Below are 17,436 nucleotides of genomic sequence, written 5' to 3' on the forward strand. Positions count from 1 at the left end.
CCATGTTGTAGAATGTTTCAGAATTTCCTTCCTTTTCAAGACTAACATTCTGTTGTACATAATGCCACATTTCTATTAACTCCTTGTGTAAAACTTAGCCAAGCCTGACTTTATATTTGAAGCCCTCTGTTGATGGAAATAAACAGGCTCTGTGAAAATTTTATATGAGGTTAGTTCAGGGCAGAATATGACTGAGAGAGGCCTGGGAGAGAGATACAAGCCTGATGACTTTTAATAAGTTTTAGGAAGTATCCTGAAATGGTCAAATTCTGGTCACAATTTATGTATAACATGGAAGTAAATTTTCATTTATCATTACACTGTGAGCATGTATTGGCTTGGCCCAGAAGAGCAAATTTTAGCTAAGCAGGAGCAAATTTTCTCACAAGTTGGGCATTAGTTTTTTAAGAACATGAGTTGTTACAGACATCTTCAGATACAAGATACCTTGAAAGGAAGTTACTAAAAAGAAAGCTACCGATTATACTTAAGAAGGATGTTTCTGGGACCAGATAAGCTCTAGATCAGGACAAAGGATTGTTTAAGGTTGCGCTGAGCCGGTGCCGCGGCTCAATAGGCTAATCCTCTGCCTAGCGGCACTGGCACACCGGGTTCTTGTCCCGGTCGGGGCGCCGGATTCTGTCCCGGTTGCCCCTCTTCCAGGCCAGCTCTCTGCTGTGGCCAGGGAGCTCAGTGGAGGATGGCCCAGGTCCTTGGGCCCTGCACCCCATGGGAGACCAGGATAAACACCTGGCTCCTGCCTTCACATCAGTGCGGTGTGCCAGCCGCAGTGTGCTGACCGCAGCAGCCATTAGAAGGTGAACCAAGGACAAAAGGAAGACCTTTCTCTCTGTCTCTCTCTTTCACTGTCCACTCTGCCTGTTAAAAAAAAAAAAAAAGGTTGCTCTGAATAACTAAAACAAAACATCCTATGTGTACATTACACAAGTCAGATCGACATGGTGGATACTCTTAATAACCCAGTGTCCACATACTTCTCAGACGGTTCTCAGGAGATGGCTCTCTTGAAGGCTTTGCAAGCTTTCTAGAGGCAGTTTGTTCTCAGTTTGCCCTCTTGGCCACCTATCACTAGTTTGTGCATATGTAGGCAAACCACCAATATGATCCCATATAGCTGAGGAGGCTCATTCCCAGAAGGTCTCTCAATGGTGATGTAGCAGTGATTTCAGACTAGTAAAGCTATAATTAAATAATATCCTGGATCATATCTAATTGTGCTGTTATTATCTGGGCTTTTACTTGGATCTGTTGACATCTACAGCATCTTGACCAACATTTGCAAGCAACTCATTAGCAATAAATGACAGGAGAACAAGAATGACTATAAAAAGAATATGTCCTAGATAAGATACACTGAATCAGAAGGTAACATGTATCCTAATCAATGAAAATTTTTCTTACAAACATTGTTGTGTTCTTTTACTAACTCCAACATGTATTTGTCTTCTTTATCATAGTCAATTATTGGATCTTGTGATAGAGCTTATTGTTATCAAGTCTTGGTTTCGTATTTTTTAAAAAATATTTATTTGAAAGATAGAATGACAGAGATAGAAAGGGAGATCTAGAGGGAGGGATTTTCCATCTGCTAGTTATTCCTCAAATGACTGCTACAGTTACAGGATGCAGTCAAGACCTAGGAACTTCCTCCAGGTCTCCCATATGGGTGGTAGAAACCCAAGTACTTGGGCCATCAACAGCTGCCTCCCAGGCACATTAAGAGGAAGCTGAATTGGAAGCAGAGACAGAGGTGGGTCTCAAACTGGGCACTACGATATGGGATGCAGGCATCACAATCCATGGCTTACCCCACTGCACCACAACACCTGCCCAGGTATTTTATTTTTAACTTTTCTTCAGGCCAGGCTATTTCTGTTGGGATTAAACCATGGAGAAGAAAGGGTGGTGTCTTAGAGAGGATTAATTAAAGGGAGTCTACTAATGCTTATATGGTAAAATTTAAATACAACTCTAATCATTATCACAACCAAGTAAGAACTTATTCCAAGGATAATGCCAAAGATCCCAATCATGATCTTTAATAGATGAACAGGATCAGTGGATATAAAAATATAAGAATATAGGTCAAAAGCAAAGCAAATTTTGGAGTCATCAGAGTTCATCTGTTTGGGTCATTTTCCATAAATGCAGACAAGTTTTATCGATGGCTTCAGAAGTCTGCTTTGGTTTTATGTGTTGATTCAGGTACATGCTTGAGATTTAAACCATGTATTCAAGAGTTGACTCCCTTCAGTTTGGTGGTGCAGGAGGCGGTCAGGAATACTTGATAGGGTCATTTGCATTGAGGCTGTAAGGAGTTCTTCACTGAGTTGATTTTCAATACACCAAGTGCCCAGGGCTTAGTCTGTGGTCTTTGATGTCTTCATCTCTTGGAAGCTCACTGGGAACTTAGATGTTTTAGTTGCAAGCTCATGATTTTGGAGGTTGTTTTTCCCCTTTTCAGTTGTAGTCTAGGACAGTTGGTCAGCTAGAGTCACTAGACCGTCAGTGGGAAGACATACCTAGGTTACATTATTTTTTTTAATTTGGAGATTAGTTTCTTTAGCAAACACTTCTGTGAAGCCAGAATATAGAAGGTTGTCATTTTTGTGATTTTTAAAAATTTCAGGGGGAATCCTGGAGTGTTGTTCACAAGTCCTTTCAAAACAAATATGAAGATCAGGGAGAGGTTCATCAGGTCTTAACCTTATGCTGTGCATCTTAGCCCAATCTGTGACTCAAACTTTGGGCAGCCGTATACTCAATACATCCTAATCTCCTTATGAGTGTTCCAGGCATCAGCATCTGTTTTATCAAAGTCATTGAGTAGTTTCTTCCACTCTGCTCATCTAAACAATTCTTCAGGTTTACTCCCTGATTCCAGTAATTGAACTAATTGGTATAAATCAGATTACCCAGAGTCCTAGGTACTGGGATTAATTTGAAATTCTTTTGCAAATTCTAATGGGTCTTGGATTGGCTGATACTAAGGCTTTTGATTCTGTTTTTGTCAAGGGAGCGTACATAGTACATTGGTCACCACTGTAGTGAGTTTGGTTGTAAAATGAGTGGTTACAACATTCATTCCTTTCTCTGTGTTTTCTTTCTTTTCATTAATTATAGTTAAAGTTCCAGGTAGAGGGGGAGGAGAAAACTTGAGATCCAGAGCTGGAGGTAATTCAAAGAAGAAAAGATAGGGAAGAGCTGTGGGTAGAATAAGTGGATATGAAGGCTCAAGGGCGATTGGGTTTTTTCTGGCAGCCTCTGTTGCTCTTTTAATTTCTTTCACAATCTCAAAAATTATTCTTGAACTCCTTGTAATGAGGCTAATTTATCATTCTCTTTTTGATGCCTCAAGAAATCAGTCAACATAATTTCCCATTGACCCTAGCCTTTCCAATTTTACCCTAAGAAAAACTAGTTTTAGCATATAGGTGGGGCCGGCCGGTGGGTTAATGCCCTGGCCTGAAGCGCCGGCATCCCATATGGGCGCTGGTTCTGGTCCTGGCTGCTCCTCTTCTTATCCAGCTCTCTGCTGTGGCCTGGGATATCAGTGGAGGATGGCCCAAGTCCTTGGGCCCCTGCAGCTGCGTGGGAGACTTGGAGGAATCTCCTGGCTCCTGGCTTCGGATTGGCGCAGCTCTGGCCTTTGCGGCCATCTGGGGAGTAAACCAGCGGATGGAAGACCTCTCTTTCTGTCTCTACCTCTCTCTGTAACTCTGTCTTTCAAATAAACAAAATAAATCTTAAAAAAAAAAAAAAACGGAGAGCTACTTAAATCCTAGCATTTCCTTTTTCCTTAACTGAGGAAGCTCAAAGCCAAATTTGTATTCATCATTGGTAAAATTATATTCTCTGTCACCCAGTCACCAAAATTGGCAATCTTGCTGTCATCACAAATTCATCACTTTTCTTATTTCTTACATCTAATTAGGCTTCAAAGAATATCCGTTCATCCTCAAAAACACCATTCTAAACTCATACTCTTTCTCTAACCCCATTACTGCTTCCCTGGTCCCTGTCCTCATCCTTCATATTTGCTAAAGAAATAGCATCTCATTTGAGCATCTACCTCTAAGCTACTGTACATATTGTCAAGGGCATAATCTTTAACATACGGAAATATAATTATGCACTTTTTAAAATTCATGTCCTTCTCTATTACATAAAGTTAAATTTGAGGGATAGCCTGTTATTCAAGCCCTTCATGATTAGCTGGGATCCTTCTATTCCCTCATGGCACCAGGCATACTGAATGACTTGCAATTTTCTGGATGTCTTTATGTTTTTCCTCAAATTATTTCATTAGCCCTGACCACCAGTTAAACTCCTGCCACTCAGATCTCAGTGGTGTCTTGAAAGAGAATAGAATAGTTTCATAACACTGTTGCAAGTTCAAGTTATGACGGTGGTAGGTATACACTGGAGGCAAAGGAATACTGTCTCAGGCTGTCTCATGTACTCTCAGTGCAATCTCCCATTTAATTGAATGGGGCCATTTGTAAACACAATGCTTATTTTACATCACTACACTAGAAGCTGGCCACATGGCCGTTGTGTCCCCTTTTCTTTGGTTTTATCCTTATCTAGGCTATACCAAAGTAATGTCATTGAAAGGTATGGAATTGTAACCTCAATGATAAGAACTCTTTTTCTGCTCACTATGGCTGAGGTTGTAATTGGTGATCTTTTCATAAGAGTAGCAGTTGGAGGGAGGAGAGACTTTAGGCTTCCTTATCGCATCACCTATGTAGGGGGGTAAGAGAGACAAAAGGGGCTCACAGGAAAACAATCCCACAACAGGACTTTTCCTATATAAATCAGGGTGTTATAACCAAATTTTCAGGATTGTTAAGAAAAATGAGAAGGGCTGTGTAGATGTTTTCACATAGATGTTGATAGGCTGAGATTCCAGTTAAGATGTACTAATGAGTGGTCACTATCAATAAATATTTAAATATAAATGAAACTGGTTGAAGGGGGAGAGTAGAACCAGAATATATTTAGTATCTATTGATGTTGCCACAAATTAATCTTTGGTTTTTAAAGGTTTTTTTAAAAAAATGTATTTGAAAGGCAGAGTGACAGAGGCAGTGACAGAAAGAAAAAGATCTTCCTTCCATTGGTTCACTCCCCAGATGGCTGTGATGATCGGGGCTGGGCCAGGCTGAAGCCAGGAGCCTGGAACTCCATCTGGGTCTCCCACATAGGGGCAGGGGTCCAAGTATTTGGGCCTTCCGCTGCTTTCCCAGGCACACTGTCAGGAGACTGGATCAGAAGCAGAGCAGCCAGGACTCAAACCAGTGCTCCGATATGGGAGCTGGTGTTGCAGGCGACAGCTTAAACTATTGCACCATAATGCTAGCCCACAAATTAATCTTTATAACTTTAGGAGAAAAACATTACTGCTAACATCTGCTAGATAAGGAAACAGACACAGCAGTGAACTGACTCCTCTACAATTATTTGGCTAGTAAAGTTGCTAGGATGGATTATTAAACTCAGGGTCTCTAATTCTTCAGATCATATACCATTTCCATTTCATATTGTTATCTTCATGCATTGTATTTAACATACAGAGACCCATATTTGATGGATGGTTTGACAAACATATTGTATGGGAATCTATAAATCTAATAATAAGCATGGATTCCTGTCTGCACTGCATCTGGTTTGAATTCTGGAATATGGTCTTGTGTTGTTTATTTTAGGACCAGTGATAAAAGGAGAAACTTGGCTAAACAAAAAGCTGAGGCTCAAAGGAGGCTTTATGGTCAAAATTCCATAAAAAGGCTCTTACCAGGTTCCTCAGACTGGGAACAGCAGAGACACCAGTTGGAGAGGCGGAAGGAGGAATTGGTATGCTAATGTTCAAAAAGTAAACACAATTTGAATTGTATGATGTATTTTTCAGATTTCACTTGTAAATTTCCTCATTTCTAGAAAGAAAGACTTGCGCAAGTACGAAAGCAGGTCTCAAGAGAAGAACATGAAAATCGCCATATGGGGAATTATAGGTAACTATGACGTATGGATGGATGGAAGAAGCGCAGTGTCAAAGCAGTCGTTCTGTATGTTTTTAAACTCTTGGGCTTAGTTTAAGCAGTGTTCTTTCATTCTGAGGATGTGCTTTTTTGCATAATATCTTTCAAGAAAGAAAAGGTGGTCACCAAGTCTAGTCCAGCCATGAGACAGCTCCTTCTGGCTGACTCTGATGTGTTTGTAGATCTTTTTACACGGCTATTTTCCTGTGATGGTGTTTGCTTAGAGTGTGGGATTTTAAGAAAGTCCGGGTTCAGGTCTCTTAGTATTCTTTCTGTCACTTCATAATGGTTGTCATACTTTGTTTTAAACTCAGATGCTTCAGGAACCAGGCAAATAGTGAAAATGTTGGAAGGATCTGGGTATGAGATGATACAGGGGAGTGTGAACTGTGTTGAACTGGAGCCCCTCACAGTATCACTCTTTGATAGGATCAAAAGGGGACCCCTGGGCTCCTTGTGTTCTTTGAAAGATGGCCTCCCTTCCCAGCTCTGCCATTGCATCATAGGGATAGGGAACACTGGGCCGGCCAGCTGTCCAAGGCCTGTGACATCATTAGTCTGACTGTGCCAAGACAACTGCAGGCAGGTCTCAAATTCAATGAATCCACATATGAGGCTAATTTTTAAGTTGATAATTTTATATGGCCCACAGATGATGTTATAATTATCCAAATGGCTCTTGGCAGAGAAAAGATTCCTCACCCCTGGAATAGAGGCTCAGAATTTCTTTGACTCCTGATGAGAATGCTGTTTTCTGGCTTCAATACCTCACCAGTGGTGATGAGAAAACATTCCTCCTACCTTACTTCTACCCAGTGGTAAATTCCACCCCCTCATTAGAGCTCCTTGGGAGTAATGTGTATGTTCTTGTATACTATAGTAACTGCACTGAGCCAAGAACTTTTGCATTATCCCTCATCGCTAGAACTATCCTTTCCTACTAAGTTCTGTATTTCTACCATTATCCCAAGTGCCATTCCCTCTAACTACTTCTTCCCAAACAAAGCCTTACGCTAAACTTTCTGGAGCTGCATTGTGTAATGAAAATTATCTGGATGCATTTTAATTTGTGTAGGTAACAGGTAAAGATTTATGAATTTCTCATAATTGTCTTCATCCTTATTTCTAGCCACTGGTAATAGGACTGAAATGGAGTAGGGGTCAGGGATTGTCTATGCTGTTGACCTTTACTATTGAGCTTTGATAGAGATTGAAAACCAAATTGGTTTATATGATTTTATTGTAGACGGATTTATCCTCCTGATGATAAAATACTGCTTGAAAAGTATGAAAACTTGTTGGCTGCTGCCTTCCAGACCTTTCTTTCAGGAAGAGCAGCTTCCTTCCAGAGAGAACTAAATAATCCTTTGAAAAGGATGAAGGTAAGAGAATTAGTGCTTATATAGAGGACAACAAATAAGCCAAGCAATATGACTTCAAAAACAACCTATCTTTGTCTTAGATATAAAAAATATTTTATTATTAAGGTGTATTTTACTCCTTTTCATCTTAATGGTTAGTAATATTTCATAATGAACTAAGCCATTTTGTAAATAATATGTCTAACAGGAAAATTATAAATTAGAGGATTTTATTGTTATGTTGTAATATCAATATTTTTTTTTTGATTTTTTTAACTTTTATTTAATGAATATAAATTTCCAAAGTACGGCTTATGGATTACAATGGCTTCCCCCCCATATCGTCTCTCCCACCCGCATCCCTCCCCTTTTCCACTCCCTCTCCCCTTCCATTCACATGAGGATTCATTTTCGATTCTCTTTATATACAGAAGATCAGTTTAGCATACATTAAGTAAAGATTTCAACAGTTTGCTCCCACACAAACATAAAGTGAAAAATAATAGATGATTTTTTAAATGATGATGAACTCAGATCAGACCTATTGTCATGTTTAATCCCAGTGAGAGTCAAGTTGGGAATTGATAATTTCTTCTTCTTCTATTTTTTTTTTTAACAGAAGATCAGTTTAGTATACATTAAGTAAAGATTTCAACAGTTTGCACCCCCATAGAAACACAAAGCGAAATATACTGTTTGAGTACTCATTATAGCATTAAGTCTCAATGTACAGCACATTAAGGACAGAGATCCTACATGGGAAGTAAGTGCACAGTGACTCCTGTTGTTGACTTTACAAATTGACACTCCTGTTTATGGCATCAGTAATTTCCCTATGCACCATACATTATCCCTCTTAGTAGTTTTTTTGTCTGTTCTACTTAATATGACTGGTTTAATTCTGTAATTAATACACAGTTATTCTTAAGTGTTGAAATTTAACTGAAATGTGATCCCTGTTAAACATAAGAGTGGGAATAAGAGAGGGAAGAGATGTACAATTTGGGACATGCTCAAGCTGACTTGCCCCAAATGGTAGAGTTAGAAACATACCAGGGGACTCCAATTTAATCCCATCAAGGTGGCATGTACCAATGCCATCTCACCAGTCCAAGTGATCATTTTCAGTTCACAATTGATCATAATGAAAGGACTAAGAGTCAAAGGAAGCACATAAACAAGTCTAGTACCTGCTAATACTAACTGATAGAATAAATAAAGGGGAGAGTGATCCAACATGGGAAGCGAGATACTCAGCAGACTCATAGAATGGTGGATGTCCTAAACAGCACTCTGGCCTCAGAATCAGCCCTAAAGGCATTAGGATCTGGCTGAAAAACCCATGAGAGTATTTCAGGCATGGAAAGCCAAGACACTCTGGGGAAAAAAAAAAAAAAAAAAAAAAAAAAAAAAAAAAAAAAACCAAAAACCCCTAAATGAAAGATCTCTGTGAGTGAGATCCCAATGGAAAGAACAGGTCTTCAAAGAAGGAGGTACCTTTCTCTGAAGGGAGGAGAGAACCTCCACTTTGAATATGACCTTGTCTAAACAAGATAAGAGTCGGTGAACTCAAAAGGCTTCCATAGCCTTGGAAACTCAATATATTTTAATAGCATATTTTATTATATGAACATGTATAAGTAACTGGATAAAGAAGACGATTGAATTAACCTAGTGGTTTGCAATGCTCCTTATTTGAATTGTAACTAACAATATATGGGATTTTTTCTTGATACTACATAGACATGGCATATGAGAAGAGTAGTTAAAAAATACACATATATACACAAACTCTGTAATCTGTTTACCTTAATGAAAGATCTTTCAGTTATCTACTGAAGCATAACAAACCACTTCATTTATTTGCTTGGCTGAGCACAGCTGAGTGGTTCTTTTGTAGTCTTGCCTGGGATCAGTCATGTAGCTGCATTTATCTGAAAGCAGAATTTCTCACACTCAGCTGGAATTAGAACTGCAAGGAGGCTTCAGTCACATGCTGCCATGTCAGATAAGATAGCTGGATCTTCTGAAAGATGGGTGGATGCCTCTTTCTCTCTATGCCAGATCTCTTAAAATAGTAACTTGGGGTTCCAAAAGCTAGCATTTCAAGGATCCTCTTTATTCCAGTAGAATGTCTCCGCCTATCACAGACTTGATCTCTGCCCACCTATGTTCTGACTTGATAGATAACCTGAAAGTACAAAATGGCCACTTGTATCTGCTCACCTAGGAAGAACTTGTCCCTCTCGAGAATTTAATTCATTTATGTTGCTTTTTATCTACAGATTTCTCAAGTTTTGCAAAAATAGGATTGTTTAGTTCATCTGAATTTTTTAGTTACTAGGATGAACATATTGTCTATTATTCTCTTTCTCCTAAACAGAAGCAGACATCCTTGAGTTTCTTTTTAACTATCTCATACTGCTATATGTGGAATTCATTGAGGGATAATTGCTTAATCAAAACTTTATATCAAGAGTCTTGGTATTTGAATAGCTAACATTCCTTAGATTAGGACATAGAACAACTTATTTTAAAACTACTACTGCATAGTTAAATTTCTAGTTTCTTAAAAAAACCTTTTTATTGTTGTTGGTTGTTATTAAGGGGTGTGTGTGTGTGTGTGAGAGAGAGAGAGAGAGAGAGAGAGAGAGAGAGAGATCATCTACTGTTTTCTCCACAAATGTCCTCAAAGTCTGGGGCTGGGCCAGAGTGAAGCTGGGAGCCAGAAACTTAATCAGGGTCACTACCCACATGAGTGACAGCAGCCCAACTACTTAAGTTATCATTTGCTGCCTCCCAGGGTGCACATTAACAGGAAGCTGGAACTGGGACTTGAATCAGGGCAGTCTGATATTTGATGCAAGTGTTCCAATTGGGATCTTTTTTTTTTTATTTAGTAAATATAAATTTCCAAAGTACAGTTTATGGATTACATTGGCCCCCCCCATAATTTCCCTCCCACTCACACCCCTCCCATCTCCCGCTCCCTCTCCCATTCCATTCACATCAAGATTCATTTTCAATTATCTTGATATACAGAAGATTGATTCAGTATATATTAAGTTAAGATTTCATCAGTTTGCACCCACACAGAAACACAAAGTATAAAATATTGTTTCAGTTCTAGTTATAGCATTACTTCACATTGGACAACATATTAAGGACAGATCCCACATGAGAAGTAAGTACACAGTGACTCCTGTTGTTGACTTAACAATTTGACACTCTTGTTTATGGAGTCAGTAATCTCCTTAGGCTCTTTTCATGAGTTGCCAAGGCTATGGAAGCCTTTTGAGTTTGCCGACTTCGCTCTTATTCCGACAGGGTCATAGTCAAAGTGGAAGTTCTCTCCTCCCTTCAGAGAAAAGTACCTCCTTCTTTGATGACCTGTTCTTTCCACTGGGATCTCACTCACAGAGATCTTTCATTTAGGTCTTCCTTTTTTTTTTTTTTTTTCCAGAGTGTCTTGGCTTTCCATGCCTAAAATACTCTCATGGGCTCTTCAGCCAGATCTGAATGCCTTAAGGGCTGATTCTGAGGCCAGAGTGTTATTTAGGACATCTGCCATTCTATGAGTCTGCTGTGTATCCCACTTCCCATGATGGATCATTCTCTCCCTTTTTGATTCTGTCAGTTAGTATTAGCAGGCACTAGTCTTGTTTGTGTGATCCCTTTGACTCTTAGACCTATCAGTGTGATCAATTGTGAATTGCAATTGATCATTTGGACTAGTGAGATGGCATTGGTACATGCCACCTTGATGGGACTGAATTGGAATCCCCTGGCACGTTTCTAACTCCCATTGGGATCTTAACTGCTAGGCCAAAGACCCTTCCCAAGCCCTTTTGTACAGTAACATTGAAGCATAAATCATAACTATATAAATAAAGATTTATATTTGATAGATTGAAAAAATAAGTCAATGAAGTAGTTGATTACAACTCTTTATGCCTAACTGTTGTGCTCCCATTGCTCTGGTTTGTTAAGTTTCCGTGGGATGTATGTTTTTGTAACTTTTCCTTTACTTCAGAATGACTCTAGAGGAGTGCGAGAGAAGGTATTAGGGCACCTGTGAATTTGTGCAATGACTTGAACAGCTTTCATAGTGTTCTAAAAATATTCTTGTTCAAAAGTTAAATAGTGCCCATTAACTAAACACTAACCTTTGATTCTTTCTAATAGAAACTCTTAGGCCACTGATTAGTTTTGCGTCTGGAGTATTAATATTATTTTGTGCTAACTGGTATAGAAATTATTGATAAATTTGTAGTATGGAAAATTAGAATGGACTTCCAGAAATTTTAAAGTATTCCATGGGTTAACTTATTGATGTATTGTACACTGCAATTTTAATAGTACAGTATAATTTTAAAGGTACAGTGGATCATAAGCATACATTTGTTCACGATTATTAATACACAGTAGATTCCAAGTATATTATTTTTTGTATTACCAGATTTTAGTGGATATTTCTTCAAGAGAGTTTTCCATGACCCTTTATTTCTCCATCTTTGATCTGTGTTTCAGGAATTCATATACATTAATTTGTGGAATAAATAATGAACTTGGAAAAAATTCTAGAGAACATTAGTGATCACTATTTTAATTAAAATATTTTTTGAAGGAGGAAGACATTTTGGATCTTCTGGAACAATGTGAAATTGATGATGAAAAGTTGATGGGAAAAACTACCAAGCCTCGAGGACCAAAGGTATACTGACTCTCCCTTCCTTAGTATCCAAGTAGAGGGTACTAAATACAGTTGATTTTTTTCCTTGATGTTTCTCTTTATATGGAAGACTTGTGACACTTACGAGAAACCGTGGGTGCTGTGTGTCCAGTGAAGGTAGAATTGACAAGATGGTATTATCTTTTACTCATGAGAAGTTTCATTTTGTTAGTTTCCTTCATTTTTTTCCCCTCATGCTAGCAAAAGCCCTTTGAATCAGGGCCAAGATAGACCTAGAAGTAGTACCCTTATTCTCACTCAGTATAAAGTGTTTCTCAGATATCTATATAGATAATTAGCAAAGAAAGATGTGGCATTATGGATAAGGCAAATCATGACTTCAGAGTCTCTTACTGAGAACCCTACTTTTTGCTGACCTAGAAACATTGATAATGTATCAGTTAAAATAGGCACAGTCACTAGGAACCAATAGAAGGCTGTCATGTAGGCAAAAATGAGCAGGTGTGTGCTTTATCTGCATCTGCTCTGTGTTGGTCACATCCATATGTTCTAGTATAGGCTGAAGTTCTTACTAGTAGTGTAGGGAGTAGAGAAGGAAAGAGATAGATTGGAAAATCATTTTCATTCTGTTCCTTTTACCTTCTATTTCCACATTAGGCACGTGATGCTTTCCTGCTTTTCCATGCCTCTGAAATACTACCTGATAAATAAATATTACTGATATGTTGCTTGGTTGCTTAGAGGCCCCTTCCTAACCCAGTGTGCTGTTTCTGCCCTTGTGAAGCTTTTTCTCATTCCCCATTAGCCTTAGATATTTTCCTTCCCTTCCTTCTTTTGCTGTACCATAAATAACACTTCTACAGAGCGGTTGTAACAGATCATTATTTGTATGTTTGATCATACAAATGAGGTCATACATGCCTTAAAGGTAGGAAGTGGGTTTTCATCTTTTCATCTCCAGCACCTAGTACAGCATCTGGCATAAGCTCTCAAAATTCAGTGGTTAAATTTCTTTAAATGCCCGCAAGGTCCTAGTGGCTAGTGGATGAGATATGTAACAAAAAAGTAGGTTGCAATTTGACAAATACTGTAATAAAGGTTGTATAGTGTGCTATAACAGCATAGAGAAGAATGGGATTGGTAGGAGGGAGGTGGCTTCAAAAAGGCTTAGCTTTGACCTGCATTTTGAAAAGTTAATAGTACTGTAAACATTTCAGAGGGATGGGAGGATATTCAGAATAAAGGATATATTCAAGGCAAAGACATGAGATGTTGTAATGAAATGTATAGGATGACTGGGGTAGAAGGGTCTGAGAGGATGATAGAAGGCAGGCTGAGTCTGGTAGAAATCTTGTTTGTCAGATACTCTCCTGAAATATGTGCTGTAGTTTTTGAGGCACTGTGGCATATGTAGTTGATAATCTCTGGAAAAGCTATGGTTAGAGTATCTGTAAAAGTCAGTAACTTCATGAGTCATGACTTTCATTTGGGAAACACTGGGAGATTTCTAAGCTTTGTATATTAATTATTTCAGTTTGGAAAATTGGACATGAGACCACCTGTGGGGCACTGTGCATAGCAGAATAGCAAATGGCAGCCTTACACTGTCTAAGATTTTCCTTTGTTTCATTTATGTAAGGCTTGTCATCCAAACAAATGTAAAACCTCTTGGAGGGCTGAAGTCACATTGTATTTTCTTTGATCACACTCATTCTGGGCAAGTAGTGAGGTGCAGTAATGCATTAGTTGAAATCAAATTAATTGGATAAATTAATGTAATTGTTAAAGCCAGTAATATTTCAAAGTGGTTGACAGCAACACAATCCAGTCTGAATTAGAAGCATTTTTATAACATTTGACTTTAAATTTATAAGAATTTAAAGTAAACCAAACTTCAAAGGAGCCCTCCCTTTTTTAGAGGGATGATATCACATGCCAAACATTGATTTCCTATGTCTTACTGGTAGAAGAATAACAGGAGATCATCAGGGTTTAATAAAACTAGTGTTTGTACTAACTTTTCAGTTATTTGGGAGTCTAAAAAATATCAGCTACATGAATAGTAAACAGCACATAAAGTATTAGCAGTGTTCTTTTTTAAAAGCTGGGTGGTAGATTCTTGGACATTTTTTGTATATACATTTTATAATAAGATGGAACATAAAGATAAAGTAGTATGGTTTGTGTCACAACTCATGCCAGCTTACAAATCTGATTCTTTAATTAAGGCACTGTTTAGAGTTTATGATGCTGTGACTTCTAATTAATTATTGCTTGAACAGTTTATTGGTCAAAAAGTCCCAAATGCATATATGACACAAGGTTCAGCTATCCGTTTCCCCTTGTGATTCTTTATAGGGTCGAATAACTCATTATGTAGTCAAGCTCCTTAAGAATCCTTAAAGCTGTTTGCTACATGAAGGAAGGCACCACTAGCAAGCCTGATTGTGCCACTGTTTCTTCTGGGTATGCTAAACTTCTGAAGAAACATCCTTCCTCTAGAATTCATATTCCCCAAGACTGTCAAAATGTTTGATGATTATGTTACTGGTAAATGTTTTTATGCATATCTCTTTGATCATTCTTAGTGCTCAGTAAATATTATCCCATCAAAAGGAAAACATACTTTTAAACACAACTTGATACCTTAGTGTATTAAACTACTTTCTTGCTTTGGTTATTTTTCATCCTTTGCAAAGTCTGTAACTTAAAGATCATATTTTGGCATACTGTGTTTTCCAGGCACTTCCTGAAATGCTATTTCTCTCTATCTTTCATCCTACAGTGTTACACTAGAGGATATACCATCTTTCAGTGAAATCCCATGGTATCCAAGGATTTCATTATAGTGTATGCTAACATCAAAACATTTTTATTTGGTTTAACAGAGAAGAAACAACTAGTGTACAACTATAGGAACCTCTCCCAGTAGGAATATGAGACATATGGTGTGTGTAATAAATAGTCTCTTAAAATTACTGAGTAGCAAAACTGTCCTTCTCTTGGCTCTGCACTTTCTTTCTGAAGTTAAGCTGTCCTGTGTCTCTTCTCTGTTAATCCTTTAGTTGGCATCATTGGAAGTACATTAATTGGGGTGATTGGAAACAAGTGATTCTAATGACAGATTGATGCATCAGTACATGGCATTTTGAATCTTTACAGATTTACCCATAGGAATTATCCTCATAAAAATATTTATTCCATTGACTTTCACATTCTGTCATTTAAAAAAAAAATGTACCATGGGCACTGAAGAGCGGTGTTAAGGCAGACCCTCTCCCTGTGTGTCAGATTTAGGACTCCTCTGAGAAAAGATGTCTTTTGTGACAAGTTGGAAAAGTGGGTATTTAATGACTTTTTAAAAATGTTCCATCAATATCCACAGCAAATTGTCAATATGAGGGATATCTTTCTTCTTGCTACACCTTTTCTGAGTGCATGGGCTCTCAGGCTCTGTTTTAAGACGTGGCCTTATTTATGGTGGCTTTGCTGGCTGTTGCTTTCTTATTTTCTTTGTTCCCTCTTGCCCTTCCTTCTCCCCATCTCCCTCTCCTTTCTCTCTTATTATCTCTCTCTGTCTCTTTCACACACAAACACAGAAATATATATAAATATATACATATGTACACATTTATTAAGTTACTGAATATTAATGATACAACAAAAGTGTATCTCTTGAGTCTTGATGAGTTATCTTTATATGTGAAATGAAGAAAACCTGAGTATGCTTAAGAATTTTCTGTTTTATCTCTGATATGTTTCCTTTGTCTTGTTTTTCCTTGTTTATCAATACTGTGGTGCTTTATTTCAGTCATGTGGAAATAGCATTTTCCTTATCATGACTGTGCTGTATCATTTAGGAAACAATATTTTACAGACACAGAACTGTAAATAGGGTGACAGGCTAAGCAACAATGTAGCTTAAGCCTGCAGTGAAAGGCAGCAAGTGTATGGGGAGAAATTAAGAGTAGTAACTAACCGTGTTAAGAAGCCTTTTTAGATAGTTCTAACAGAATAACACATCTTCCTCTGTTTCAGCCGCTGTGTTCTATGCCCGAGAGCACTGAAATAATGAAAAGACAGAAGCACCACAGCAGTGATAGCAGTTATGAAAGTAGCAGCAGCTCTTCAGAATCTGATGAAAATGAAAAAGAAGAGTATGAAAATAAAAAAGGAGACAAACAAGTTACATATAATCTTAAACCCTCCAACCAATGCAAATTGATTCAACAATCCAGTAAGTCAGCTTCTTCTAATTTAGTTGACATATGAAGAATTATAAATCTGAAATCTGTTGAGCTCAGTCAAAGGTCGCTGGACCAACTGGATCCTCATCTTATATGAGGAGACCAGGCTTCTATCCCACTTCCTTCCCTAACGAGACTCAGGCACAGCCCGCAGTCCCTGGCAGGTCCTGCAAATAGAAACAAGAGGGTTGAAGGAAGGATCCACTCTTCTGTATTTCATGGTTTTTTGTTCAGTGACAGATTTTTCCTGGCTTTTATAACATATGTGCCTCCTGGCTGATCTGCTGAGGACTTTCTCTCTTAAGGCAAAAGTAGGAGGCATCAAGAAGTTCAAGGATGCGTGCAAACAAAAGATCATGCGAATTTCCCGGGAGCTTTTTGAAGCCCTTCAGACCTTCCTCTCAATCCATGCCCAGCTCTGTCACCTGAGTTGTTTTATACCATCACCTATTTTTAAAATGTATTCATCTTTCTAGGCATTTGACTTGAATGTATTTGAGAGTCACACAATTGAGAAATAGTTGAAGTTTTGTTCCCTCCTATTTTCATCTCATCTCAGGCAGGCGCTTACGTCAGGGATTTTGGTGCGCAGGAAGTATTTAGGACCGCAGTGAGCCAGCTTGTCTAACTTCCCCTCCTGCCTGCTTTTCTCTCTTTCTGCCTGCCTTTATTTCTGTGCACGTACACATTCTCTTTTCCTTTCTCCTCTCTTCTGTTTTTTCTTCAGCGCCAGGTGTGCAGTGTGCTGTTGGAGTTTGCCTGGACTCACTTGGAAAACTCCTTCCTGACATTGCCTTCAGTCCTGGACTTCAGAAAAGCCCTGTCTCTCTAGCTCTGTTTGCCTTGTGCTCTGTTGCCCTAGAGGTCTAGGGACCAGTTCAGTAATGCAATAAACAGTGTTCTTGAGCAGTGGTTGAACATACTAGCTTCCCTAATAATGGAGATACTTTAAAACTGGTCCCCTGTGCTTATGACAAAATACATCAGGAGTGTAGATCCAATCAACAGAGAATTCAAGTTATTTTGTAATGCCACTTTTATTCCTATCATTGAGGGTTTATGTATTTGGA

At 38.4% G+C, this 17,436-nt stretch overlaps 1 protein-coding gene across 6 annotated transcripts in view; it reads left to right on the forward strand.

Annotated features, from left to right (window-relative positions):
• The window catches only part of TTLL7 (tubulin tyrosine ligase like 7), a 160,301-nt gene that overhangs the window by 87,405 nt on the left and 55,460 nt on the right, over positions 1–17,436 (forward strand). For all 6 annotated transcript variants that reach the window (XM_070076955.1, XM_051857531.2, XM_070076957.1 and 3 more), the window contains exons 11-15: positions 5,733–5,880; positions 5,965–6,038; positions 7,312–7,447; positions 12,054–12,140; positions 16,158–16,356. In XM_070076955.1, the coding sequence (XP_069933056.1) occupies positions 5,733–5,880; positions 5,965–6,038; positions 7,312–7,447; positions 12,054–12,140; positions 16,158–16,356 (644 nt within the window). The remainder of the gene's footprint in view (positions 1–5,732; positions 5,881–5,964; positions 6,039–7,311; positions 7,448–12,053; positions 12,141–16,157; positions 16,357–17,436) is intronic.

The sequence above is a fragment of the Oryctolagus cuniculus genome, chromosome 7, assembly GCF_964237555.1.
Source record: "Oryctolagus cuniculus chromosome 7, mOryCun1.1, whole genome shotgun sequence".
Classification (NCBI taxonomy): Eukaryota; Metazoa; Chordata; class Mammalia; order Lagomorpha; family Leporidae; genus Oryctolagus; species Oryctolagus cuniculus.